The 27,978-nt window shown below is 42.3% G+C and overlaps 1 protein-coding gene across 1 annotated transcript; it reads right to left on the reverse strand.

The window, feature by feature from the left end:
- Positions 1 to 2,085: 2,085 nt before the first annotated feature.
- On the reverse strand, positions 2,086 to 27,640 carry KIAA1211L (KIAA1211-like ortholog). Its single transcript, XM_010179358.1, has 10 exons — positions 27,580 to 27,640; positions 26,450 to 26,615; positions 23,443 to 23,578; positions 22,915 to 23,079; positions 22,222 to 22,290; positions 18,776 to 19,006; positions 14,975 to 16,598; positions 4,833 to 5,032; positions 2,980 to 3,115; positions 2,086 to 2,231 (listed from the first exon to the last, which is right to left on the reverse strand). Exons 1-10 carry the CDS (start codon positions 27,638 to 27,640, stop codon positions 2,086 to 2,088), a joined length of 2,934 nt encoding a protein of 977 aa, XP_010177660.1.
- Between the last annotated feature and the right edge of the window lie 338 nt (positions 27,641 to 27,978).

Raw genomic sequence — 27,978 nt, forward strand, 5'->3', positions numbered from 1 at the left:
TACAGCTGCACAGGTCATGCTCCAGGAACTTGGTCATGATTTAACAGAGTTTTAATCATTTTAAACAGGGAGAGAATTGTAAGGAGACAGATGGTACCTTTAACTGCATTTTCTGAAAACATCATGCTCTTAATAATTAGAGAATACAAATTTGGCCTTTTTTTAATATACCAAGTTCCTTTAATATAGAAACTTTTTTTCAAGATTGCTACAAAAGGTAATAGCATATCTTAAAATTACACTTCATACTAATGAGTTGTTTATTATAGAAAGGGTGTTTTGGGGAGAGAGAGGGAGTTAAGAGGTTGTTTACTGTATCTGAAAAATGTACCTGTTTCAACTGTAGGTCCTAGATTATGATTTGAATACCAAAAAAAAGGTAATCGCTTGAGATGAAGGACTGTATGCTTGCTCACAGGGAAGCAACGTGAACGTTGTTTGCACAACCAACCTTCAGGCAATTGAGCCCAAGGTTGCATGCCCTGTAATTAAGTTACTATTTATGACAAATCATATCAAACTTGTTTTTCCTCCTCCTATTTTTGACAATGAAAGACAACCTGTCTGAAAACGGTTATCAGCGTCTTGGCTATTCACATGTTGCAATGCTCTGTTGCTTTATTCATTACAAAATGCAGTTGTCATTGCTGAGGGAGCTCAGGTTTTCCTCCCCACCTCCTTAGAGAAGACAAGATTTCAAAACTGCAAATACAGGTGTTAAGAAATCCTAGATCTCCCAAAGTCTCCCTACTTTTAACCAAAACCAATGTTAATGTGACAAGAAAAACAAAATCACAAATAAGCTTAGGGAGCTAAGGTAGCACTTCACACATAGGTACACAAAATTAAATGCTTGCCAGAGCAGTGGAGCATTTATTTTGAAAGAAATTTGCTAACAGCATTTGTTGTTTGCTTCTTTAACTCACAGGGAGGTCTGACAATATATTCAGAGTGATTTCGGTCAATCAGCGGCAATGATTTCCCTTGTCAGTCTCGTTAAATGGGCGAAGGTGAAGGTGAAGAGCCCAGGAGACTTCGTAAGTGGGAGTCTCAAACTGGTGCGGGAGACTCAGGCCAATGAGTACGAGATTATTATATAAAGGCAGTAAAGAACAGAGATCCCAGACGTTACTATTTTTTTAAATGAGAATAATTAAGATTATGTAGGGGGTGATACATGAAGCTGACACTGCAGTGAAGTTCAGTTTTTCCCAGCATTTCAGTTTGGACTCTAACTGAAGGCTTTTCACTACTCATTTTTTAAACTAAATTCCTAATACTAATACAACTCTCGTAACTGAGAATGATGAATTCACAAGAAGGAAAACCAGTTGCAACCTGATAAATTCAGGTAGGAAAGTAACTGTGAGCGCACTGATGAGCTTCCAAATGCAGTTCAGTTTCCTTACGGCTCACCTGCATGCAAACATTGTGTAACCAAGGTAGCTCACAGAAGGAGCGGAGGAATTTTTATTCATGGTCACGCATAAACGTGCATATTTGTGCCTCATGAAATGGAACCTAAGCCCAGAAACTGGGATGCTTGGCTCAGCCAGGCAAACATGCAGCTCAGGCAATACATTTCAATGGGGCATTTGCTAGCAGCTCCTCATGAACACCTCCACAGGCCAAACAGCTTTGACAGAAAGGGTGTCAGGCAATTCCAGTGAAACCCAGCAGCAGAATGAGGATGTTAATGCACAGTTTATAAATGTAAACAGAGAAAACCATGACCAATAAAAGTTTCCAGCAACAAGTTCAGCAAAGTTTAGCAAAGATCTTGTTTTGATGGAAATGTCATTAAAAGCAAAAAAACCCCACAGGAAATACATAAGGCAAAAGTTTTATTTTCCAAAGTGTAAGTATGTCCTTAGCATAATTTAAGTAATCCATTGCCACTGCAATCCTGATTGCTACAAAGTTGAAGGTAAACTTTTTGACTGCACCTATTGCACACTTTCTCCACAGCTGCATAATAAAACCCTTCTCCTGTATCAAGAGATTCTTCACTGTGATTAGCTGGTCTGTAGAAGTTCAGTTAAGTAGCTGACTTAATTATGAGCGATGCCATTTGTTTGCACCGTTCTATTTTATAATCTGTGGCATATCACTCCAAGCTTGCGATTTCTTTTTGGCCAGTTCCATCCATGATGGCTGATCCGCAGCAGCATTACTGGCTTTCTTCAAGTGGCTTATTTCCTCTTTATCCACCGGTGCTGGTGATGGAGCTACTGAGAGTAAAACACACGGACATTTTATGTTCACTTGCTGTGCGATGATACAGCCTACCTCCTTCATTAAAAGCTTCCCATGCCTTGCCCTACAGTAAAAAATCTTTACGTTTCACAGGGAAGCTTCTTCTGCAATATGTTATTGAGGCAATAACCATTCCATGCTCAAAAGAACACAGTGTTTTTCTCATTAATAGTATCTTTTGGTCTTTAAACTTACCAAAACCAACATGAAGACCTGGGTTCCTTGCCATGCCCTGTGTTTAACACCCAGGCCAAATAAGAGAGAGTCTTTTCATTAGCAAGAATTTGTGAATTCCTCCTTTACCCAGCGCCCAGCTCACAAGAATTTTATTACCTTCCAAAGTTCTGCCCTTCTTTCAAATTTGATCACATAATTCCAGCTTGCTGAGGAAACCACATTAACATTGAATGCATTTTGCATGCATTGTATGTTTTACACTGTGATAATGAATTTGGGACCCCATTCTGTGAAGTGGACAAGCACTCTTGATTCATATTTCTTTCAACACAAGTTTTGACTGCTCTGTAATCAAAGTGGTCAAAAGAATATGCCCCCAAACAGAACCCTAGAAGTGAGTGCTGAGAAAAGAGTTTGCCCTCCTGATATGGGGCTGGGGGAGAAAATACAGTCTAACCCCTACTCCTTTTCCAGCACACCCAAGCAGGATTTCTTCTGACAAGGTTGTGAGATAACAGGCTACATTTTAAGCATTTTATTTCCTACCAGGGACATAATGTGACAGTGAATTGGTTCTCAGCAACGGCTCCTTCACTTCAGACTTTGTCTCCTTCCTCTGTTCTTCAGAAGTGGTTTTAGGTGCCAAGTGTGAAGGTTTGCTCCATTGCTGCTTCACTGACCCCTAGGCATAGAGAAGGATAAAATTCAAGTAATGCAAAGAGAAGGAGACAGGTTTGGAAGAACATGAGCACAGGGAGTGGATGTGATGTCTGTCATGGGCCAAAGACCATGGGTGCTTATCACACATTGATCCCAATCCTCTCACTTGAGCTGGTACCTGTTCAGAAAGCTCCAGTGGTTTCATGTTAGTGACCATGACACTCAACGTTACAAATTATAACTATCCTCCTCTATCTCTTGTTCAAAATGGTCACCACAAAATGTATTCCAAGCCCTTTGCACACCTGTAATAACACGTACAGGATTTGTACATGTTCTTTCATGTTTTCCTTCCACCTCCCGAACTTTGTGGGTTAGGGCACTGCATCTTTGGATGGTTGACAGTAAATGGATTTTCCATAAAAAAGAAATTGAACACATCTTCCCATGGATTTTCTTTGCCAGTATCAAAAACTACCCTGAAGTGATAGTGCCTGGTGCCATGTGGGAGAAGGAGAAAGTGGGAAGATTACAGTGGCACCAAGCCTCACATGCTGCCATCAGGAGCATCTTTGGCATGTTTCTCTGTTAGCTGATATAGGGAAATAAAATGCATGGCATGAATTTTAGGGAACATCGCCAGCTAAAAATCTGGAGTTTCCTATTCTGACACAGAAACTGTATTTTGGGATCATTTAAACCTTTGGGTTTTTTTAAGTGCTATGACAATGTTGAGCATTATTGCAGTTCATAATCTTGCCTAGACATTTTATTAGGTATTATTTCTTGTTAATCTATCCTCTGCTATTTTTCATCATCTAGAGATGTTATCTTATTCCAGGATATAATACAGCTATCTGGGTTTCCAACAGTACCATCTGAAGCAAGAAAAGTAGGCCATTTGCACTGGGAATGCTATACTGGTATAGGACACATGTGCTCCTGCATCAGTGCAGGGTTCTTACTGTGCAGGAAGTGATACAGGCAGCGCTCGCCCGCTGCTGCCTCCGCGAGCCAGCCCAGTGGCAGGGAAGCCTTGTCACTACTCTGGATTAACACCAACCCCTTCTGCTGGCACAGAAGCCAGCATCTGGGAAGATCACTTGCTACAGGTATCACCATCTTTTGCATGGGATCTTTGAAGAGGCAGAGTCAGCCCAAATTCTGTGGTACCACATGGGCATCCGAGTTATCCATATACACCGAGCCAGAATTTACATCTTGGCACTGTCTGCAAGTGCAAAAGTTATTTTTATCCTATTTCACTTCTCAAGGCTCTAAAAATTGTTACCAAGGAGCTTCTGGGACTGAGCTGTTCATTCAGTGATAAATCAGTCAGGAGGTATAGGAGGCTCAATGAAATGCTGTGCTTAGGATAGTTAAAGAGAATGTATTGCCTCTGAATTGAGAGAGATCTGGGACTGTACAATTTAGCACTCGTTCTGAGCATTTGAGCACGCAATACACACATTAGATCTGGTAAGAATGTATTGGTCACCCAAGAAAATTTTACACACCTCACATTGCTCCAGGATTTCTTGGAGATATAAAATTACATATCTGAACAATCAGAGAACTCTGAATCTGTAACACATTTCCATGAGCAGTGTCTTTGTTACTTATGATTATACCCATTAAGTATCTGTAATCACTATGGCATGACTGGCAATATAGCAGTAGATTTAAAGAATACTACAGGAAAGTGATACAAAATCATCACAAATTTGCACTGTAAGTACCTCTGTTTGTTCCTTCTCTTTATTCTGTTTCTCTGTATCTGACTTAACATCCAGAGCCACAGGTTTTTCTCTGTCGAGTTCCTGCTCCTGTTGCATGCCCCTCTGCTTCTGTCTCGCTATGGAAATCCAGGCTGGCTCTGTGGGACTGTTGGGATCTCTTTTGGAGTCCCCAGCAGCCATGGGGGAAGGCACGCTTCTCTCTGTTGACAGATCATTTATGTACATGGTTATATGGAAGACAGTTGCAATTAGCTGCAGCTCGCGCTTGCTCGACACACTGATTGGTCCCACGATGTGTGACCAGCCTGGGTAAATAGGAATTCTGTTTAGTTTGGTCTCCAGGGAGCAATCTTCCCATGCTCACTGTTTGAAGTTACTGTTCTACTGGTGAAAAACTCTGCATCTTCTTTAGCTACAGGTGCAGTGTCACTGCCTTCACGTGAGGGAGATGCAGAAATGTTAATCAAGCTTCATTAATTACCCATTTTCCAAGGTCTCCCCTTCTGCTCCCTCCTCCCATCTGTTTCGTGGCCTCTTAGAGACAAGCAGCAGCCGATTCAAGGCTGGACACCGTGGGACCATGGTATGGCAAAGGCAGCCCCCTCCCCGCTGCGGCTGCCCTGGGCTCCTGCTCTTCCCATGCCTATCTGATGCCTAAGTCTGGTTCCCACCTTCCTTCCACCCCTTCAGGAGCAGCCTCTCTCATGAAGCCCCTTGGTGCTGTGGGCGACTGAGCCCAATGGTCTGTGGGGTCTGAACACACAGAAACACTGTGACAGTCACAGGGTTAACTCATGGGCTTTTGACACCAGGTTTACTTTGGCTTATGGATGCTGACCACCATGCTCTCCATTTGGGCCAGCCACTCTCATCGTTCTCTACCAGAACTGAGACTTCAGCAAGACAAGAAAATTTTAAAAAGTGCTTTCTAGAGGAAAGGGTCAAAAGTGCTCCCCTGGTGACCTCACTACTAGGTTGAGCAGTATCCAGAGGTATGGGGAAGTGAAATATCCTCCATTCCAATATTCTGCAAGGGGAAATCCTGTCTATGTGGTGAGCAGGACTGGATCAAGAGAAGAGCCTCAGCTCCTCTGTTGGCTCCAGCCCCCAGGTTCTCTACTTCTTCACTGGCTCACACCGAACTCAAAATTCAGTTTTCCAGCTAATGTGGAGCCTCTGTGTGGTTTAAAAAAGGAACAAGAACAGTACTGACACCCTTAGAGCCATGTTAGAGCCATGACAGGGTCTTGAGGAAAGATGGTTTAACCTTTCCCAGCAGTTTCTGGCCACTACTGGTCAATCCAGGAAGGGTTACTGTGCCAGTGTGCCAGCCTCCCCTGGGGCTCAGCTGCTGTGCTGGTGTAGAGCTGGGCCACCCAGCCACAGGACCCTGTGGAGAGAACAGATGCATTTCTGGAGGGCCACGGTCTAATTTAGAAGAATGTGGCCCCGATCAGGAAAGCAGGGAAATTTCTCTGAAGGCACGTTTGAGATGCCTCATAAAGTCATAGGAGATGAAAGGGATTATGCTTTCCCAAGAGCTAGAGCCTGCAAACTCAGGCACATTATGAAAGCCCACAAACTTTCTTTGCTCAGGGATTTTCTCAAGTCACTGCTGTACCTCACCAGAGACAGACTCGTTATTTGAGGAAGAAAACATCGTAAAGCCTGTGTCAGCTAAAAACCACAAAAAGAGAAAACACACGAGTTTTGCTTTAAGGCCAAAGCAAGATGTTTTGCCAGCTGATGCCTACACTTTACTTCATGTTCACCTTATGTGATCTTGCAGAGAAGCCTCTGAAAGCAACAAGGCAGAAAGTCCAGCTGTGCAAATGCAGCACAGCAAAGCAGTCCCTGGACACAGGAGGAGCTTTCCTCCCTCCTGCATGGCAAGTCACTCCAATTCTCTGCATCCCACCTAAGCCCCATCTCTCCATGCCAACAGCTGTTCCTCCCATGATCTCCTTCCCTTCCCCTCGCTAGCTGCCTCATTTTACAGGATGATAGAGACTAAGACTGGAGAGATCGCAAGATATCATCTTGTCTATCCTTCAGCTGCAAGGCAAGACCAGATGCAAGATCAATTTCACATAAACTGTTTCCTGACAAGTAGCTATCTAACCTGGTCTTAAAACTCTCCAAGTATAGGACAGATCTCAGAGTCTCTCTGAGACAACCTATCCTATGGATTGGCTCTTTTACTACTCTATTTTTTCCCTGTTGGGTAAGTTGCATCTTCCTTGCTCTAATTTAAATTCATAATTTCTTCCCCTATGCACTACGGACATGAGCAGATTACTCATAGCATCCTTGAAGCAGCCTTTTATGCATTTAAAGACTTAGACCATATTTTCCCTACTCTTTAAACTTTTCTGATTGGCCATATTCTTTAGATTGCTCTTGCTTTTGTAGAAATTATCCTTGTCTGGTCCGAATCTTCTTCAAAATACGGTGCACAAAACTGGCACGTAGCACCTGAGATGAAACGGTGCTAACATCAGCTGAAGTAGAAGGACCACCCCATTTCTCCTGTACACATGAGTCAGTACGATGAGTTTCTTGCAGAATTATGTTATTCCCGTTTTTTATTTAGTTTGTGAGCTCCAGATCGTGTTACTTCCCCTCTTCCATCCTCCATTTGTATCTGTGCATGAGATTATTTTTGCACATGTAACTAAACTTTCTAGTTGTCTGTAATGAAAATACTGTTTTCATATTATGTTTCCACTTTCTTGCGATAACCCCGATTTCTGTTACTGTCCTTCAGTGTGCCCATAGACTTTCTAGTTTGGTGATACTTACAAATACAATAAGCACACACTTAGTTCTATCACCCAGGTCCTTAAATAAACTGAATAGCGTCAGGCCTAAGGTGGCCACCATCTAATGTGACAGTGAATCATTTGTTGGCACACTCAGTAGCTTTTCATCAACCCAATGAATAGCTTTACCAAGACTGTATTTATAGGAATGTCATTATATTTATAGGAATGACATAAGATACCAGTTATCATTGGATTTGACTGCTCTTGACCAAGCCATGTTGGTTGGAACTTTTATCTGTATTATCTTGTGCCCATTTAGAAATAGCTCAACTGGTCCTTTCATTATTTCATATTAAGTGGTATATAACACCCTTTCTTCCACTCTCTCTTCTCCATCTCACCTCCCTTTTCAAGATGTGCCACCTTCTGAAGTGCCCCTTAACTTCCCCAGTTCACCAAGATCAGCACTATGAGCGCAAGGACTGCTGCTCCATCCTCTCTGAGTACCTTAGGACAAACTTCATTAGGATCTTCATAACTAAACCTTCACAGCTTAATTGATGTGATGTCTGCTAATGCATCTGCCATCACATTTCCTCCTTTGCTTGTAGGCCATGCCCTTGAATTCACCTGCACCCATCTGCACCTTTTTAGGTCGTGAGCAATTTGGGCAGGACCTATTAGTGCACTCACTGCCCAGTAAAACCAGGTGCCATGCTTCAGCAATTCCCAGAGCACTGCTGTGGTACACAGACTGACTGCCACTACTGAAGGTGACAGTGATGTCCAGTGCTCCTCACAGCTGAAGATCCCTCACTGAGTACATAAAGCAGCTTTTCACTTTAGTTACCTCCTGTCCAAATTTGTGAACTCATTTTCCTGGCATCCTGTAATGAACAACCATCCAACCCAATATTATAAAGGTATTTCCACATTGAAGCCTCCCTGTGCCCTCTTGGGCTCATCTGCTAGCTCCATCCCATCAAGCAAACTCCTTCTCTGCCAAGTACAGGCCTTTTCTCAGCTCAGAGAAGACTGGGCTGCTTCTGACTGTACAGATACAGACACACCACAACATGCATCCTTTTCCACCACCTTTTCACCTCCCTTCATTGTCTTGGTGCTTGAAAGCACCAATATCTTTATCCTGTAGGTCCTTTTCAGTCCACTAACTTTCTGATGATACTGGAAACCTGGCTTCTGCCGTGATGACACTAGTGACGTACATCTTAGTCTCTGTGATGCACATCTTAAGTCTCTGTGATGCAAAATCACCCTTTGTGTTTTGTCCTGTTTTCCCTGTCACATCACAGGGCAAGTTGGTGTTTTCCCGTAAACACCAACTGCACTTCACTGCACTGCACACTGTTCCTCCTCTGCTCCCACCACACAATCAAGACCGATAAAATGACTGCTAAGCCCAGGCTCTATTTACTGCACTACAGGTAATGGTCTTATTGCTACCTGCACTCCTGTTTTTCTGTCATCCTTATGGATTTAGGATTTATCTTTCTGTTATTTTGACATGCACTGCCTAGCACAACAGGGTTCCCAGTCCTGCAGTGATGTGTCCGAAGGCTGCTATTATAACACTGTTTTTCATAAGGCAGATACTGTAACGAAGGCATCAAGCACTTTTGCCCTTCAGACTATTCTCCCTGATGAGACGCCAGACATCCTAGTCATGCCAATTAGAAGGCAGCCAAATTAGAGCCAAGTATCATCCCACAAGAGATGGTATCAGAATGTCCCTGTGATAGTAGGGAACAAAAGCTCTTCATCATCATCTTAAAGATTTTATGTGTGTCTGTACAGGCCTGGCTTAGGACAGCAGAGTAGCATCACCTACAGAGAATCAAGAGCTTTCTTGCTTCTCCAAGCAATCATGTTCTGCCCTTGTTCCTGTGAGAGTCTGTGCTGCAGAAAGCCAGGCAGGCAGAGGAAATGCCTTCTCTCCAGCAAAAAAAACATCAGACGTAACCCGTGCAGGATTTGCTACCTCATCTGTCAGCCACAATTACTGTAAGGGGTAGAAGAGGTGTATTCACTACTTATTATCTTCCCCGGTGCCCAGAGATCCTTTACATCCTCCCACCTCCAACTAGAGAGTTTCTTGGCAGTATACACACACTGTTGTTCCAGCCAGAGGGGTGAAAGTGGTGAAGTAATCCAGGAGATAATATAGTGAAGTAAGTTGGCAGTTCAAGGTGATCTCAGACTCTCCTATGAAGCTCTTGGTATCCTGAGGGGCACCAAGATGCCAAAAGCTTTCTCGGGAAGGGACTCTTCACAAGAGAAGTGCTGCTTGCACATCTTCTTCCTCAGTTCAGTGACTGTCTGACTACCCTTAACAAGCCCTCTCTATCTTACCTCATCCGGTCATGAGGTAATCTGTGTGCTTTTACGGTTCACCACGTGGTAAAGCACAGCTTTTAAGGAACCGGATAGACAGAGTGGAACCAAAAGTACTCAAAAGCACAATCTAATTATTTCTTCTGCTGCACATCACGTGCACAGCAGCAAGCACAGCAGTTCCCTGCTGGTAAATGCCACTTTTAGGGAGACAATGTAGTACGAAATGCAAGTGGTGGCATCCTCTGTCGTAAGCTGTGCGAGTTTGACAGGCCACAGCCACCGCAAATGCCTCATGTTTCACTTCTCCTTCAGCAAAGCACAGCTGAGCCTCTTGCTTCCACATTACACTCAGTAGATTTTCTGAATAAAACTAAAATCTGTATCATATTCTTCAGTTCTTATTACAACACATTATTTCAAACAATATGCTATTCAACTCCTCCATTAATAACTTCATAAGCTAATAAAGGATCTTGCTTGCAGCGATTTGCCTCTCCTTCACTCACAGTTTTAACCTCATGATTGCATCTTTCCCTCGTTTCCTCAGAGCTTACTTTGCCTCAGGCTTTCTGAAAGACAAGCGAGCCCCTTCTTCTCCTTGGGTTAAGTCACCAACAACAGGAAGATACCAGGTCAGGACTTGTCAAGCCATCAAGCCGCTCTGCGCATTATGTCACCATGTATTAAAACTAGCATTTAATGTAGGCTGCTGAGGTCTTCTGCTGCCACTTGAAACCAGTCCCAGAGGCTGCTGAAGCCCTTCCTTCACCTCTTTCCCACAGTCCCCAGACATACACAGACGGTTGCAAGAGCAGCCGCTCTGTCTCCGTTCTTCCTCACTTCCACAGCTTCCAGAGTGACCACCAGAAATAAGCCCTGCAGCCAAGTGAACCATAGCTGCCTTCTCAATTCCTTCCCGCTGATCTGAGTCACCTGAGCTCTTCTCAGCTGGATCTGACACCGGCACGGCTGGCTGCCTCTGTGGTCCCTATGGGGGAAATTGCCCTGCTGCAGCCCCATTAAATGCAGGTATCCATTTCATTTAGTATCTTACTAAAGCAGCTTGTTGTTTTTTTTTTCCTCAGAATCTAATGCTCTGATTGCTCTGATCTTATAGATTAAACTTCTGCCTAAATATTGTGGAAATGAAAGTGTACACTTCTCCTTGATAGATGGATGTTATTCTTTAATGTGTGTCAGCCTGGCTGTGTGAACAATAAGATTAAGATAGAAAATTATCTTTACCTACAAAACGAGATCAATGATTGACTTGTTATTGTCCATCAGTTTATATACACACATAGAAACTGAAAGAGAAATACATTCCTATTTCTGTCTATTGACAGACAGATATACTCAGTGTACTCAAATGTATCTGGGGGTGTATGTGCTGCTTATATGGATAACCACAGCAAAGACATATTTAAACATTACCCTGAGATTTAGGGATTGATTTTTTTTTTAGAGATGGCCTTAGATACTGTACCAGTTTCCTTTAAATCTAAAAGCATTATATAGCAGAGACTCTTTATAATATTTAAATCTTGTACCTGAAAATGAACATCTTAGACCTGCAAGGACTGCGAAGAGTGGTTACTCTTGCTGTGCATCTGTGCAGGCAAAAGGTCAGAGGCAGAACATCGGAGCCTTTTGAAAGTCATACCTTTCACAGCAAGCAAAGCCAACTTGTGGATTCCCCGCGTGTTTTAAAAGCAAACATTCTCAAAACTAATCCAAACAACTTTGCACAGAGATGTAACACTCCCTGTATACAACCCTGTCGTTGTTTTATAACACTGCTCGTGCATGCATATTTAATTCCACACTGCTGTATCTCCGCTCATTTATAAAACACCAGTTATCTTAAGACAGGCTTTACAAATGCATCTGGCATTTAATATGCCCTGGCCTACATATTTCCCTTTGTTTACTAGAGCACTACGTGCATTTCTGTCAGTGTACACGCCCAATTCCTTAATTTCAAACAAATCTATTCCAAAAGATTCGGCTAAGCATTTTTGACATTTCTTTCTTCTGTAAGCTGCTCTGCAAGGGATTTGACTTTTGGTTGGATCTATACCACCGATGCCAGGAGAGTCATTTTGACACATGAAACTGCTATGCTTATATCAAAGTCTATTTCACTGCTGGAAAACAGCCATATTGCAAAATAGCCTGACACAACCGAAAAAGCAACTTCTTTTGGGAAGAAAAAAAGAAAAAGACAGCTTTCTTCTCAGCTATAGCCAGAACAGCCTTAAAGCAATGTCTTTTTTATGTAGAGAGAAATATTTTTCTTTTCATTTCAGAGCCTGCATTTGCCAGACAATACACACCAATTTAATTTACCATTACCTTCACCGTCCCTCCCTGAGTTCCTTTTCTCTGTTAGAGCATGTCTCCCCACTACAGCTCCTCAGTCACTGAATTTATATAGATCCTAATATGGACATTCACACAGGTATTGCTTATGGTTTTGCTCCTGTAATAATCTGTTAGCCTGTGCTATTTGTTTCTGTCCTTTATGGGATTAATAGACAAGTGTATCAGCCTCAAAAAACACATCTTAATGTTTTAATTCTTGCAAAGAACTTGTGCCTTCAGCTTCAGAAACGTAAAAATTACTCCTCCTGGGGTGACTAATTTCCCACAGGCTGCCACCTTGCAGCCCCAAAGAGGTTCCCCAGAAAACTCTGGAGAGCAGGAGTGCTGCCTTCCCCTGGGGTGGTAAGCCAGCATCCCACCAGCCCTCTCATTGCCTTTGGTACCAGGAATGCTGAAAAGCTAAAAATTGAACTGAATGAACCAAATTGCTCCCACTCACCCCATGACACAGCCAACTGACATTTTTGAGACGAGTGTACACGAGAAGGGAACTGCACCCCCTTACATTACAATTTCACAGCTTGTCTTCTTATTCAGTGGAGGATTTTCCTAACACACAGTGGGAAGAAACTCCCTGACAGCATAAAGTTTTTCCCAGTAGTGACCACAGCTCTTCGAAAGGGCTGATGAACTCACAGACTAGGAAAGGGCTGGGTGACGGCCCTAAGGACGGTTGGATAAAATAAAAAAAGAAGCGTGTGTCCCAGCAGATCAGGAGGCCAGAGATGGCTGGCTTGACCCACCAAGGGCCATGCGCATTGTGCTTGCTAGATTTCTGCTGCTTGCATTTGCAAAGCCATGCTCCCAACTCACTGGGCAAATGTTGCCCCAGGTTCAAATTCCAGGTGTGTGCATCCCTGCCAGGGAGCTGGGTCACGGCTCTCACCTGCAGACCCTATTTTGCAGAGGACAGTCCTGAGCATGGAGGCAGGAGTCTCCTTCACGCCAGGGCTGAGGAGCCAAAGTCTGGAGGAGAAACGTGTTCCCTGGCTCCACTTCTTCCCCTTCTCCTTCCTCCAGTACTCACTGTCTCCCACCCCACTCCTGCTGCAGGCACCCTGGGACTCAGCAAAGAGGGATGCGTAAAAAGGCTGTGTGCAGGAGTGCTGGTACTCCCACTGCTTTCCTCTATCCTCTGCCAGACCAGCCCTACCATGCTAGGTCTCCTCCTCACTTGTTCCCGGTATGACTCTCTTCAAAATCCCAATCGATCAGAGATTTGGGCATCAGTACAAATAATCAACTACTCCTCAGGGCAGGGCAGAGGGGAAAATGCCTTTGAAAGGAGTGTTGGGATTATACAAAGAGAGAGCGCCTTGCCTGTGGGGTAAGGGGAAGCTCTGGCTGGATGGCTGTGGGACCCTCATCCGGCTGTGGAGGCAATGAATCCCCTCTTTTTACGGCTGCTGGGAGGGCAGAAAACTGTAAACATGGCCACAGCCCTGCAAAAATATCTGTGATGCTGCAGCAGATGACAGCTGGAGTCTGCTATCTCTCAGGGTGTCAGCAGGCTGCCTCTGGGGCCAGGAAGAGGCTTTTGTCATCCTACAGGACAAGTGGCCTGCTGTGTCCTGAGGTCTTCTTTTGCCTTGGTGTTCCCCCTCTCCGAAGCTCAGAGACTGACCGCAACCAAAGAGCAACCATGAAGGGCAGCTCTGCAATGGCACAAAGAAAGCTTTTAATTGGCTTGGCCAGCATCTCCTCCTTACATCCTTAACATCAAACCTGTGACCAGACAGATTCAGGACACACGTATCATAAGACCCAAAGATTTTTTCATCATTTGGCTGTTCTCTGGAGTGAAGAGCAGAGGTCTCCTCCTAGAATTGCTTGAGTGTACTTCACCTAACTTGTTTACTGTCACTGCAAAGACCTCAGACACTGGTACCACTTCCAGTCTTTGCTGTTCTCTGCCTGTAGCACACAATATATTAGTCTCCAGAGGGCTGATCTTTTTTTAAACCCTAACCCAATTACATAATACAGACAACAGGGTGAAATTTAACTATCTGCAGTAGACATGATCTTAGGGTCTCTCCTGGCTCTAAACTCCAGGAAGCTGCAGGGTAGTTATTTTTTGTGTTTTTTTTAAACAAGGAATTAGTAATGATAAAGCTGGATAAATGAATAAGCAAAGCTCACAGGAGATGGTAAATAAATGGCAAGTTGCGTATGCCAGGCAGTATTTCTGCCTCAATGCTATAGTGAAAATGAAGGTATAGAGGTCTGAGTCACTCATCCCATGCAGGGCACTCCACTTAGTATGTGCTCCTGGCTTTTCAACTGCCATACAACAGCTCTAAATGGGGACACTTGGTGGTCTGATATTTCTGTCTCACAATACTTGCTAACACACTTTCTTTTTTGAGTGTCAGTTTGAAGATTCCTTGAACAACGCTCTGAAATGCAAAAAATCACAGGCAAAAATATCTTATTCTGTCTGTTGCTTCTTCCCTGCTGTCCTTCTGGTAATCTTTTCAGCAAGGGGGAACCAGGGAGTAACATTCCTGAAGACAGAGCCATCAGCTCGTGCTCACCAGTGTTGTGACTGACACAACAGGGCTGCCTCGCGCTCTCTCACAGGTGAGGTCATTCCTCACGACTTAAGATAACTTTATAAAGTACTGGGAGTCTTACCAGGCAATTTAGAAGGATTTGACTTTTTCTCCAAGTTTCTATCTTCCTTTCCAGATTCAGGAGAGTGAATAGCTTTGTCCTGCTTCTCCTTGTTTGCAGTAGTATTTGGAACAGTTATGTTTTGCAAGGCTGGCTTTTTAGGCAATGGAGGTTTGCTACTAAGCTGTTCAGAGGACTTTGCTTTGGGTTTGATCTTTTCATTTAAAGAATCACCAATACTGGTATCGGCTGTTTTTTTGATCTGTGCCTTATCACCTTTAGGAAAGGAAGTCAACCCCTCATTTTCCAAATTAACCTCTGCACTGTATCTTTTAATCCCTTTTGATTCTGGTGATGAGTTGTCTCTGTATCTCAAGGACAGTGAGGTGGATCTAAGTTTCACTTGTAAAGGACTTTTATCGCCACAGCTTGGCTGATTCTGAGATACCACCAAAGAATCAGTTGGCACCGGCACCGCATCAACAGCCGGAGAAACGCAGCCAGGCAAAATTTCTGTAGCTTGGCCGGTGTTCTCCGAGTCGGACTCTGGCAGCAAAGTCTGCTTTTTGTTGCTACTTTGCTCCTCCTCCAGATCTGATCCCTTCTGCAAGTCTTCTTTCCACTTCTCATTTCTCGAGGAGACCTTTGCTTTAGACAGGAAGAATCTGGTATTTAATGGGTTTTCCAACTCTGATCTTTCTGGGAAGTGTAGACTTCTGGTCCTTGGTCTCTCTCGTGCAGAGGAGACAGAAAATTTTCTCAAGGCATTGAGTTCATTGGCTGCTTTTTCAGCTTTCTTTGCCAAAAGTTCCTCCTTGTGGACCGGTGACTGACTGGTCTCAGTCTTAACAGGAGCAGCTGCCTCCTGTGCAGCCTTTGTTTTCTCCAGAGAGCAGGAAGCTGATGATCCCATCTGCGTTGAGGAAGCAGGATGTGAAACATGGAGTGAGTCCATGGGCTGCACAGAACCTATGGAAAACTGCTTGCTAGACTCTGACAACAGAGCAACCTCTTTCTTTGCCTCTGTATTGCAGGGCATTTCCACAGTTATCTGGTCATCCTTCTGATTGTTTTCTTCTGACTCTTCCAAACGAATAACGCTATTCTTACTAATTGAAATTTCTTCTTCAGATGGTATTTTATTTACTGAAAACACAGTAGGAAGCTCCTTATTTTCTTGATTTAAAATATTGATTGACACATCACTCATATCCTCAGACGACAGAACTGGTGTTTCTGAGGAACCTTCATGCTTTTGTACATCTCGTTCTGGACTGGAGTAGGGAGACATTGCGGAGTCTTTGCCTTCTAACAGCAGTGAGGACTCAGACTTCACACACATTGTTTCCGGTGCTGGTTGGCAGCCCTCTGGTTTATTCTCTGGTAGCAGGGCTTCATGTACAAGGGCAGACTCAGAAGTAGGCTGAGTCACCGCCGGTCTCAAAACAGGGGGAAGGTCCTCAGGCATTCTGGGCTTCGGCCAGGAAGCCACATCCTGAGCTGCAGCTGTGCCACATGGCAGCTCTTGATTGCTGGGTTTGAATACAGCATCTGGCAAGTCTGTCAGCATCTCCTTTTCATCATCCTCTTCTTCTTCTTCTTCTGGGGTACAGCTCAAATCAGTCAGAGATTCAGACTGAGTCCTCTGCAAGAAAGAAATTCAGAAAGCCCCATCATCATGTACAGATTTACTTTTTTCTTATTCATCATTACATTTACAACCAAGATCTTAGAGAGGAAGGCAATACTTGGCTCCAATGCTGAGCTCACTGTTTTCTTAACGTACATACTGGCTACTTTTTTTGTCTAAGCATATCCTGGAATAATGTATTTAACCAATATAAAAGCAGTCAGTGACACTCCCTTCTACACAACTAATGCTTTCATGCCTTTGTAGATCAGAATTTCATCAAAACAATGGCCATTGGACTGTCCTTGGCACTTGATTCCCCAGAGCATACTGGATATGTTGTGTTGCTCTTGGGCAAAAAGCAGCACTTGAAAGAGAAAAATCTGTCCCTTTGTATTTTGCTACTGCATACTAGCATTAAAAATAAAACAACTCATTCTTGCATGACTCTGAAGAGGAAAGGGTACATAGAAGGAAGAGCAAAAACCTACCAAGTCCATCTGGTTATGACACTATGCCAGCTGAGTATCTACCCCCATATGGCAGTCTTCTGTCTTATCCCACTGCCATACAGAATGATAGCCTTGCCTCCTTTGTGTATGTCTTCTTTTCTTTCAGGAGTTAGACTATTTGATAAAAGCTTACAAATGTGTATGTAGTTATCAGTGAAGTCTTGTGATTATGCTTCAGGTAAGGACTGGCTAAATATACAGAATTATTTGAAAGCACATATTAAGCTGCTGAATATGCATTTTCCTATGGTGCCCATATTAGCTGACTGATTCACTGTAGTTTGTTGTGTAAATAAATATATATGTTGGATGTAGGCCCTAATTCTAAGAACACAAAACCTGCACTCTGAAGATACCTTTAGGATTCCACCAACTTTTGGCAGAACTCATTTTGCAAGTGCAATTGCAAAGACAGAGCTGCAATGCCACTTGCATTCACAATCCATATCCACAGGAACATAAAAGCAGAAGACATTCGTTAGCCAGAAGCAAAGTCCACAGGCAGAGTCGGGCAGGAAATATTAAAAATTGTGTTATCAAAAGATGTGAACACTCTCCATGGAAAACCAGGAGGGCTGAGTCATCTGGCAGTTTATGGGCAGACTGGACAAAGCAATTGTATTTCGGTAACAATTTTACAATGGAAGAGGATATTTGATCAGAGAGTTACAGGCTTTACAGGCTTTTCTAAATAACTGGCCTCATCATTGTGCTGCTCACAGTGGTGCTCTACTGAGCCCAGAGTTCACTCACAGAGTTTGGAAAATACATAATATCAGCTAAGTAAAATTTGGAGACAGAGAGAATAACATTTCTGGCGGTAAGCAAGCCAATTTAATGGCTTTAATGCGTTCAAAACACTGAAAGAAACCACAAACAAGAAGTGCAAATACTGTAGTGAGAGCTGCAAACTTTAGTGCTAGGAAGAGGAGACAAAGAATAAAAATTAAGCTACACCCTTCATAAGATACGACAAATAATCAGATAAGTGGTGTTTTAAAAGGATGGTTTAAAAAAAATATGGTTTTTTGATAGTATACACTTTTTAACAAGTTATTTTTAAATAGTATACAGCTTTTTTTTTACTATGGAGACTTGTTTTAAATCTCTGTAGTGCACATAAAGGGTTTACAAGTTTTGGGGCAGGGAGAAGCCTGAATTCAGAACAGTCCCAATGTACAGAATTTGGCTCCAATTTATAGGTCACAACTTATTCTTTCTGTACTTTTTGCAAATATAAGCCCAATTATATTTAGGAAGTTGAAACAGCTCCTCCACCAATAGTGTCTCAAAGACTCAAGATTTTACAGGTTCTTTCAGACTAGGACAAGTACTCAAGTTGATTATAACACTTCCAAAAAGTATATTATTAAGTAAGAAATGAAGCACTAATCCCCAACTTCTGCATCACAAACAAGATACTAAATTGCATGGTAAATTTAAGAAGAAATTGTGACATAAACTGCTGCATCAAGAGTTAACAAGCAAACTCATAATATTTAATCTGTTTCTAGTGTCTACTCCAGATCTGTTGCTTCATCAAATAGCAGCTATTAAAACCCAACAAAATATCCATGCTGCATTCTGACTTTTCTTATCACATCTGAGTTTGAAATACAAAGTCCAGCAAGAACTTCCTGGTTTTGTTTCAAAGGTGACACTGTTTCTTTTCAAAAGTACCTGAGAAAATCTTCTCATTTTACTGGATCTCTGGTTCCGGGGTTTTATTAAAAGCTTGTGTTTAGCAGCTGAATTATCCAAGCAAGAAGTAAGCTCAGGTGGAGTGTCAAAATCGGCTGCAGGTGAGGTGGTACTGTCAGATATCTGGGGAGCTCCAGTTTTAGCACTTCCACGCCTGGGGAACAGCTGACTGTCTGTAGAGCGAGATCTGGAAGAAGGACCCAATGTAGCCTGAAAAAAATAATCCCCAAATAGAGAATCAAACAAAGAAACAAAGATGTGAAAATAACAATTCTACAAAGAAAGAACCAAGTTTTTAAGGCCATTTTAAGGCTGCCTGTTTTTCTTATTGACATCTCTTTAAAATACATTGCATCTCCTAATGTTGCACATGGCGTACTGCTGTTAGCAATTCTGGATTTTTAGCCGTTTTAATTTCATGGTATAATATACAGTGAGAAGGACCAAATCACATTTAACTAGAAGATTTTAAGCACACAAATAGATGGCCACCATGTTTTAGAAGACAGATTTAAGAAGAGTATTCAGTTACAGAATGCAAAGGGCCAGTCTCCTTTCTGCATCTGTCCAGCGTCTCTGTCTAGACTCCTACCCACAGTTATGCTGGGCTGGAGCATCTCAACCTTCCTATACTTCACCAGATCCCTCCCAACTCTGTAACACCCTCCTAAAGACAAACGAATCAAACATCAGTGGTGTTGACGCTTAAGCCAGCTTGTGTTTTTTCCTCATGTATTTATAGTTGCAAAGTAAGTAGGGAGTTCACCTGAAATGTAACATATCATTTATAGACTGTTCTGGGGAAGGAAATGATGGGCAATACCTACTAGAGACAAATAACTCGCCCAGAAACAACTCCTGAATGCTCCAAGAGGTGCAGTACTTTCATGAAGCTAGAATCCAGCTTGCCTGTGCGCTTCACCAAAAACTACCCTACGTCCAGGGCTGATGCAAAAAGGAGACTGAAAAGGTTATGAAAAATGACTCTACAAAGGGTTCTTTCTTTCTCTTGGATTCAGTCTTAGGCAAAATGATATTTCCAAACTATCCATCATGGCATTAACATGACCCCTGATAACATGTGACTGCACGTCTTTCGTAAGGTTGAAATTCCGGTTTACTTCATTAGAAGAGCTTTCTCCCTTTGTGATGTTTTCTTCTGCAGGCTTCCTTATTTATTATTTTCTTCTTCTTTCTTCTATTTCTGGAAGTGGTATTTTACTGAGAGGGCTGGATGGGAGAAAGGGAGAGTAGAATAGTGTTTGTTTTATTTAGGGAAGGAAAAAGCAGCAGCGTTTTTTGCAAGTAGATTTCTGCACTATGCATTGCAGCCAAAAGTTAGTCTGTAGTGTAGTGAGGGCCTACTACAGTGGGCAAGGGAGAACTCCCAATGATTTTAGTGGAGGCTGGATCCACAGCTTCCGGTCATGTTTTCTATTTAAGAAAAAAAAGCACCTCAGCCATGCTGAATAATGGATGGTCTCATTAATTTTCACTCTACAATATCTGCAGCCTCGTACTCAAACATGACTAATGTACAACAAACGATACGTGGCTGTATTATACATTAGCACCTCACAGTGAATACATTGACATTTCAGCTCCACGATAAAGATGCAGCACATGTTCTCTTTCAAGGCACATCATTATTTGCCTGCCTTTCTTCTGGCTTCTGCTTTTCCTCGACAGCTTTGCATGTCTTCTTGTTGGCAGTGCTCAGTGTTGGCCATTACACTGGAAAACCGAGAATCTGGTTTCTTACTTAAATTTCAGCAGCCCGAGTGAATGCCAGCTGTGAGCCGGCTGCAGAAGTTGCCTCAGGTCCCATGAAGTCTGGCTCTAGCAATGCCCGCTGGAGGAGAGGATGGCTGGCAGACCCATTTCTCCAAATCTCATGTGCACGTGGCTCAGTTGTCCTTCAGCTGGTCATGCTGGGTGGCACAAGGACGGGGGGCATAAGGGAGACCCATCCCCAAAGCCCAGATGAGACAGTCGTGGTCTCTTTCTCCCTTCTTCAATCCAGGAAAGGTAACAAGACATAGCAAAGTGTCACTGCTGCCCAAAACCTCAGGGTTGCATTGTGCAAAACTACTCAGCCCTGCGAGCTGATCTCCTCTGCCTTCTAGGAGTAGGTCTAATCTCTCCAAAATGCCAGGTGGTAGAGCCTGTGGTTTGGGAGGAGGGCCTTCAGATGGGACTGCTTACTGGCTGAGCTCTGAAACTGGGCTGGGATGAAGAGAGTGCTGAGCTAAACGATGGGACATGTGGAAAAAGCTGAGCAACCGCATAGTCACCACCACGTCTCAGGAGTCAGGGAGTGAGTCAGAGAATGATGTTAATGGAACAACAGGGAGACATAAAACCTCCTTTAGCAAACATGCATCTGGACTGGAAAAATGCCCAGTAAGCCTATACCAGTTTTTAAGAAATACCTTCTTGAGGTGTGCTGTTCTTTTTTCTTCAAAAGTATGAAAATTTCACTATGTATAAGCCATTTTTCAAACAGCTTCATGTGGAAGCTGTGTGGCCAGAAATCTTTGCTGAGCTCTGCTGCAGCTGGCCTTGAAATACATTTTGCATAATTACCAAAGAATAGTCAGTTCAGGAGTAGCTTCTCAGTTTCCTTTCTGCAATTGCCCTTCATTCCTCCTCCTATTTCTAGAAAAAGCTTTTCCCTTTACCCCCTATATTGTTTCCACCATGACTCCAGCTGTGGACAACTAAAAGAGACTCTTCAGAGCCTTTCAAAACCACCCTTTAATCAGCCAGAACGGCTGGCTGCTGATTGAAGAAAGCCATCTATTTGCCTGTACTCAAGTCCTGAAAACATCACTTCAGCAAAATTCACAGCTCATGCTTGCTCACGTGGCCAGAATCCGACTGAAGGCTGAGCCTCAGACTCCTCAGCAGCAATGTCAGCCGCTATCATCAGGCAAACACCTTCTCTATCAGTGTGAGGTAATCTTGTACTTAGAGCAAGGGGACGGGCAGATTTTAGAGGATCTACATTTTATTCACGGCTCCTCAACAAGCTTCCTCCCTTACCCTATGCATGTAACCCAAGCAGCCCTTATTGCAGTTTCCCGTCCTTAAAAATAGGGATACTGTTTCAGTGTCTAAATCTGACTGGTTGTGTTTGGAGATTAAATCAAGTCTGTAAAGTTTGTTAAAGAATATGAGCTATTCTGGAGGGTTTAATTATTATCAACGGGAGACTACTTGGCATCAGAATTATGTTGATAAATAGTCATAACTTTTATGTTAGATGGACAGGCATTTAAAAAGCACAGCAAACAGGCATACAATTACATACATACAAGGTTGTTTTTGCAGCAGATGGCAATAAAGTAATATTTATGTCTTACATTTCTTTAAATACTACTATGCATAATTGCTTGGCCCTTAACAGATTTGGCAGAAGTTACCTGTTCTTCTTCTTCACTGCCTGTTCCAGCTAAACTCAAAGAGCTAAGGTGCTTGTGAGAGTCAGAGAACTGTGGGATGGAATGAGGAAGAGATTCAGTAAAAGATGACAAACGAGGTAGATACACTCACAGAAAGCATCTACACAATGTGCACACAGATACTGACAAGGTAAGTTGCTTTTCTCTATAGTCTTAAGTATTAGCAAGGACGCTGCAAACATAAACTGTAAGACATGCAGATAAAGAATGAAATAATGTATAACAAAACTATCATTTAAAAAGAAAACACAGTTTCAAATTCTTTTGTTTCTTTTTCCAATGACAGCCTAGAAAAACATTAAAGATGAGAGCTCTCTTATCAGCACAGTCAAGGGAGAATACAGATTTTTCAGCCTTTTTTTATGCCTGGCAGCTCTCTGTAGTCCGTGTAAAAACCCAGCATCCCCATGCATGCACACACACACATTCTCTCCTTCCTAGTTCTGCATTTTCTGGTGTGATATTTATATTTTAACAGGAACAGAGATTCTAAGTAGCTCTTTACACAGAGAGATAGCATTTTCCAATTTTGAGTAAGATATTTCAGGCATAAAGTAGTGATACATATAGCAAACCAAATAATTTATTCTGCCTTCCACACATAAGTAAACCAAGTCATTAACACTGATTTTCATCAATGCCAGAACTACTCACTCTTGTTATTGTGCCTGAATTTAGGTTTTCACGGAGCAAAGACATTTCTGGAGGGCTCCTGGGTAATCCATCATCTTCAGAGCTGGTCCCAGCATCCTCTGTTCGCTTTGCATGAAGTCCAAACGGAGGCGGAGGTCCCAATTTCATGGTAGGCTGGAGCTTCAACTTCAGCATGGCATAAAATACATTAGCATGTGCTAGTGATGGAGATTTTCACAGCACATTTTTTAGTTCAGGTCAATGAGTTACCTTCATTTTAACTTCGCAACTGAGTGATCCAGAGCACAGGACATCTCACTTTAGACATTCTCTTAGGAAGCCAAACAACCTATCAAATTTTCAACTATCCTTTAAATAGAACCAAGATATGGTATTGCTGTCTAATTAACAAATGTGACGTTTAATGTAAGCTGCAGACAGGTACTACTTACTAATCAAATGTTCAACCACAAATATCATCCCCAAGAAAATAAGCCTAGAAAGACATTCCACCTTTTGCATTTGAAAAAATTACGTTGCATAAATTACCTGTAAAGCTCTAATCCGATCAGAAATGTTTTCTTGAGAAAACACTCTTACTGGCCTTGCAGGCTCTTGCCCAGTCTCAGGGATGAAAATGCTATCGTGTGACAAAGCTCTGCTTCCCATAATGCCTTTGTGTGTCCTAGAATAATATAACAAATCAGTGAAAACATACAGACTTTTTTGCCAGCCCTACTACTCTTAATTCGAGTGGTCTGTTGAACACGGAGTGGGAGATAGGTGTGCGTAGCATACACCACACACAAGATTACAGACTTTGCCATGAATACAATACAGTCATCCAGGCTAATCTAGGTAACACCTTTAGAAAACAGACGAAAATTTGCAAATGCCGTTATCTGTCACATTAACAAACTGAATCAAGGTTAGAGACAGTTTAACCCCAGCAATTGAGTTGTGTCTTATGGAAAAGTTACTGCCCTTTGGCTGGAAGCCACCAGCTGAGTGGTGACACTGCTGTGGGCAAGCCCAGGTGCAAAACGAAGGGAGTTCACATAAACCAGCTTGTACCTGAGATGCAGTAACTTCTTGCCAAGGACATATCTTGCAAATGACTGACCATTACCATTGGAAGAATAAGTACCTTTTACTATTTAAGTGTGGTACAGCATTTTATGTATCTCTGCCATGCAGGTCATTAAGAAAAATATTACAAGCAATATAATTCTCACATAGAATCACTTGCATATATCCTTACAAGATGCTTAAAAGGTCCTGTCCTCTGTAGTAAAACCCCTGGGATTTTCCCTTATAAGTCTGAGCCACATTTTTTCAGGGACACTCTTTGTGGGCTGGCAAGAGGAAGCTGGAGATGCTTTGTGGCTAGCTACTCTCATATTCTGTTTCCTACTTTTGACGCATGTGATACATGACTTCTTTTGAAAATGTTACATGTGGGGCATGAACAACTCATTTCCTCATGGGAACGGTACAGGAGACCCATGGACAGACAGGTAGCTGCTAGGAGGTCTCTCATGCTCATTTTCCTCAGCTTCGCTCAAAGCCTAACTGAGCAGGGACCAGAAAAGCATGTACATGGCATTTCTTCTAGGATTCCCTTTAAAATTTTTGAAATAAGGCAGCAATGAAGTGGCAAACCAGAGTACAGAATACAGAACTGTTTGGGTTCATGTAGCTATCAAGTTAATTGAGCAGACGCTCTAGAGAGAAAAAAAAAAGGAAAAAAAGGGAGGAGAATGTCTATTTTTGGATCTTAGATACTGTCATAGTGACATTCAGGAACATAAACAAACATGGCAGAAAGTAACATTTTCCTTGTAATGCCTGCTATAAATATGTTTCATAAAACAATAGCAGGAAAAAGTTGATCTGTATTCTTGCTACAGAAGGAAGGAAAGCCTGCTGCTTCTGCCTAATGCATTAGAGACATTAGAAGAACAATTTATTTAAGTGAAAATGTGATCTCTGCAACTCATCCAAGGTCAGACCAGATCTATAGCAATTTGCAAAATAAGTGCCAACCAGGGCTGCGATGACTGCTCAAAGCACCGACACTGTACAAAGACCACAGCGGCAGCCGGGTGAGCAGTGCTGTTGCATGGGCACATTTATCCCAGCATGCTACCTCTGCTTGCTCTTTCTAGCAGACGCACACCTCCTGGATGCATAGTGGAGGTACCCTAGATGTCGCCTCAGGTTATGAGTGCTCCAATTGATTTTCCTTCCTTTCAAGGTATTCCCTGGGCCTTGTCTGTCTAAACAAATATCAAGAAGCAGTAATATAACAACTCTGCAAGTAACGGCACGGGAACATGGCCAAAACAGCCAAAGATGGTACCCACTTGGACATGACCTTGTTGAGCTGTGCACAAGGAAGAGAAAATCTGACCATCCATGTCTTAAAAATACGTCATCGAACAACAGTGCTATAGTCCACTGTCAGATCTGGTGTTGCCCCAGAAGCTCCAGGCTGGACTAATATTACTGTCACCAATGCCATAAAAGACAAAAAAGTTAATAATTTCTTTTGGTTATTTGGCGCTGCCTGGTGGCCGCATGGTATAATGTCGTTTTAAATGGCCGGGATGGTTTGCCTTTTCCGGGGCACAGCAGCATCTCTTGCCTGAGCACCAGGAGGCTTGTTCTGAGAGGCACAACATCCCCCAATGCAAAGACTTGCCTTTTAGGTAGCCAAGGGGCTCTGCAGTCCATCCTTCCATCCAGGAACACATTTGAACTTTAGACCGTGTTTCTCACAGTTACCTTTCAGTAGTGGGTAACATTTTTGGCACTGCCTGAATGAAGAAGGGATTTTATGAGGCAGCCAGATACACAGGCTGGGATTCATCTGGTCTAACTTCAGACATTCAATCAGAGGTATCTACAGTGGAGCTGGTCACCCCATCTCTCTAGGAATAGGCAATTATAGAGCATGGCTCATCTGAACAACTTCAGACGTCAACACAAGAATGATATGAGCTTTCTTTGCAATGTTGACTTCTCTCTGCTGGTTATAGAAGGCAGCTGGTGACTGACTCAGGTGCAGACATTTGTTCTTTGGTCAGATGAATCCCATGCATACAGAGGAAATAAAGGCTCTGCTGCCTCTGGTTACTGCTGATTTCTGTTGCTTATCCCTTCTGTGCTTTCAAAAGCGTGAATCATTAGGCACCTAAATTTCTTTAACAATCCTTAGGAGTTACATCTTAGGGGCATAAGACAATCCTGGTAAGATACAAGCTGAGTACCTAATTCATTTTTGAAGATGGGAATTACATTCTTTTGAAATTATAACCCAAGGCTTAGTTATGAGTAAATGAAAGGTTTTTAGTTATTATTTCTTGCTGCACCCCATCCAATTCTCTTGCTATTTGTCTTGCATCAGCCATTTTAATTTGTACTTTCCTGCAAAAGGCAACTTTTTGAGAATGCAGCATTCTGAATAAGAGGAGGCGGCAATTTTGGAGTGTCTTTAATCTACAAGCATTGTAGCAGTTTGTATTTCACTACCAGCCAGAGTCCCAAGACTTACTCAAGTTCATCTTCAGAATCATAATTAACGTGCACGTCGTGTGAGGCTGCAACATCGCCTGTTGACTGGAATAACTTCAGATTGCTCCTCCCAGAAGACAATGCCTCTTTCCTTTTCTTTTTACCAAAAAACTTTTTGAAAGATTTGAACTTCGATTTTTTCTTTCCTAAGTGGAGAAACATAAAGAATATGCAACCAGCAGCATCTGCAAGTTTTCGGAAGAATAATAATTCCCTTCTAATTCCTGCATAAGTGGTTTTTTTTTCCTGAAAAATGCAACACAGTCAGCTCTTGCATTAATGTCTTTCGAGACTATACTGATAGCATGAAATTACTATTATCTTCAAGAATGGATTGCAATGTTTATGACACATAAGAAATAACCTGTGGTGTAGGATCTCTCCTAATAGAGTTTCTGCTTGCCTCTTGAGATAATTAGACTGTGAAGAAAAGCTTTGGTATTAACAGCCTGGGATACAGAGAAGCAATTACAACTTGGAAACCCACTGCCTTTGTTCAGTAAGCTAAATAGTAATGATAAGGACAATGTTGTTACCAAAACCAATTTAAATTTAGAAAAGGCTTACATAGGTGGAATGTGCAGTGTCAGGAGGCTAATGCTTTTTAAATGTCAGTTTTATAATACATCCCAGAAAATTCTGAATGCTAATTATGAAACTCAATGGATCACAGTGTTAAACTAGAAATTAAGCAAAAATCTTGAAAAGCAATTCTAGTCTGCTCAGTAAGAAAAGACCTTAATTAGGATCAGTTGCAGGCTCTGTGAAGGAAACTACTTAAAATGAAATCAGAGTTTTGCAGAAGACATCCCAACAACTTGTGCCTGTCCCATACACGTTGGCATGACAGCAGTGCAAGGCATCCTCGTCAGCATTTCACTTATCATTGGATCTTGTTGGGTAAAAAAGTCAACTTGGTTAACTTGGTATTGATGCTCAATAAATCTTATTTCAAGCCTCTGAAAATGTCAGAAATGTCTTGGAGACAGAAGGAGAGAAAGGGAGAATGCATTCTCTAAAAAGAGAAAATCACTTCTGTGACAGAGCTAAGGCACTGAAGCTCAAGAAGCCACAGCAGCTTTCATTCACTGGGGAAAGCAGCAATTCTACCTGAGCTGTCCTCTCCTTCAGTCTCTCGCACCTTAGCGTCCATCATCCTCGAGGAACTCATGTGACAGTCACTAAGAGAGGTAGAAAAAGTGTCAGTCATACCAACAAAATAACAGTACTTCAAATACTTCATTATATATACATATGTATATATACATACATACAGGAAGGTGCTAAATATAGAAATAGAAAGATATTAAAATAAAAAATAATACACTATGTATATGTTCTTATATAGAACTACATAGACAATATATGCCTAAATATAAGTATTGTATCTATAGGTAAATATGCATAGGATACAAAAACATCCCATGGGACAAAGCTTCTTAAGCTAAGGTATAATAAATTCCATAGTAAACCAATAGTACATTATGGCTCCGTTAATCAAAAAAACCT

This window comes from Mesitornis unicolor, unplaced genomic scaffold (assembly GCF_000695765.1).
Source record: "Mesitornis unicolor isolate BGI_N332 unplaced genomic scaffold, ASM69576v1 scaffold52652, whole genome shotgun sequence".
Classification (NCBI taxonomy): domain Eukaryota; kingdom Metazoa; phylum Chordata; class Aves; order Mesitornithiformes; family Mesitornithidae; genus Mesitornis; species Mesitornis unicolor.

Excerpts from the sequence above, each read along its gene's own strand:
- KIAA1211L (XM_010179358.1), bottom strand. The coding sequence starts at position 27,640 with ATGAGTTCCTCGAGGATGATGGACGCTAAGGTGCGAGAGACTGAAGGA. Across the intron at positions 16,599-18,775 it reads AAATGAGAAGATTTTCTCAG|AGGACTCAGTCTGAATCTCT; the intron begins GTACTTTTGAAA and ends TCTTTCTTGCAG. Across the intron at positions 5,033-14,974 it reads AAATCCTTCTAAATTGCCTG|AGAGAAGCGTGCCTTCCCCC; the intron begins GTAAGACTCCCA and ends ATCTGTCAACAG.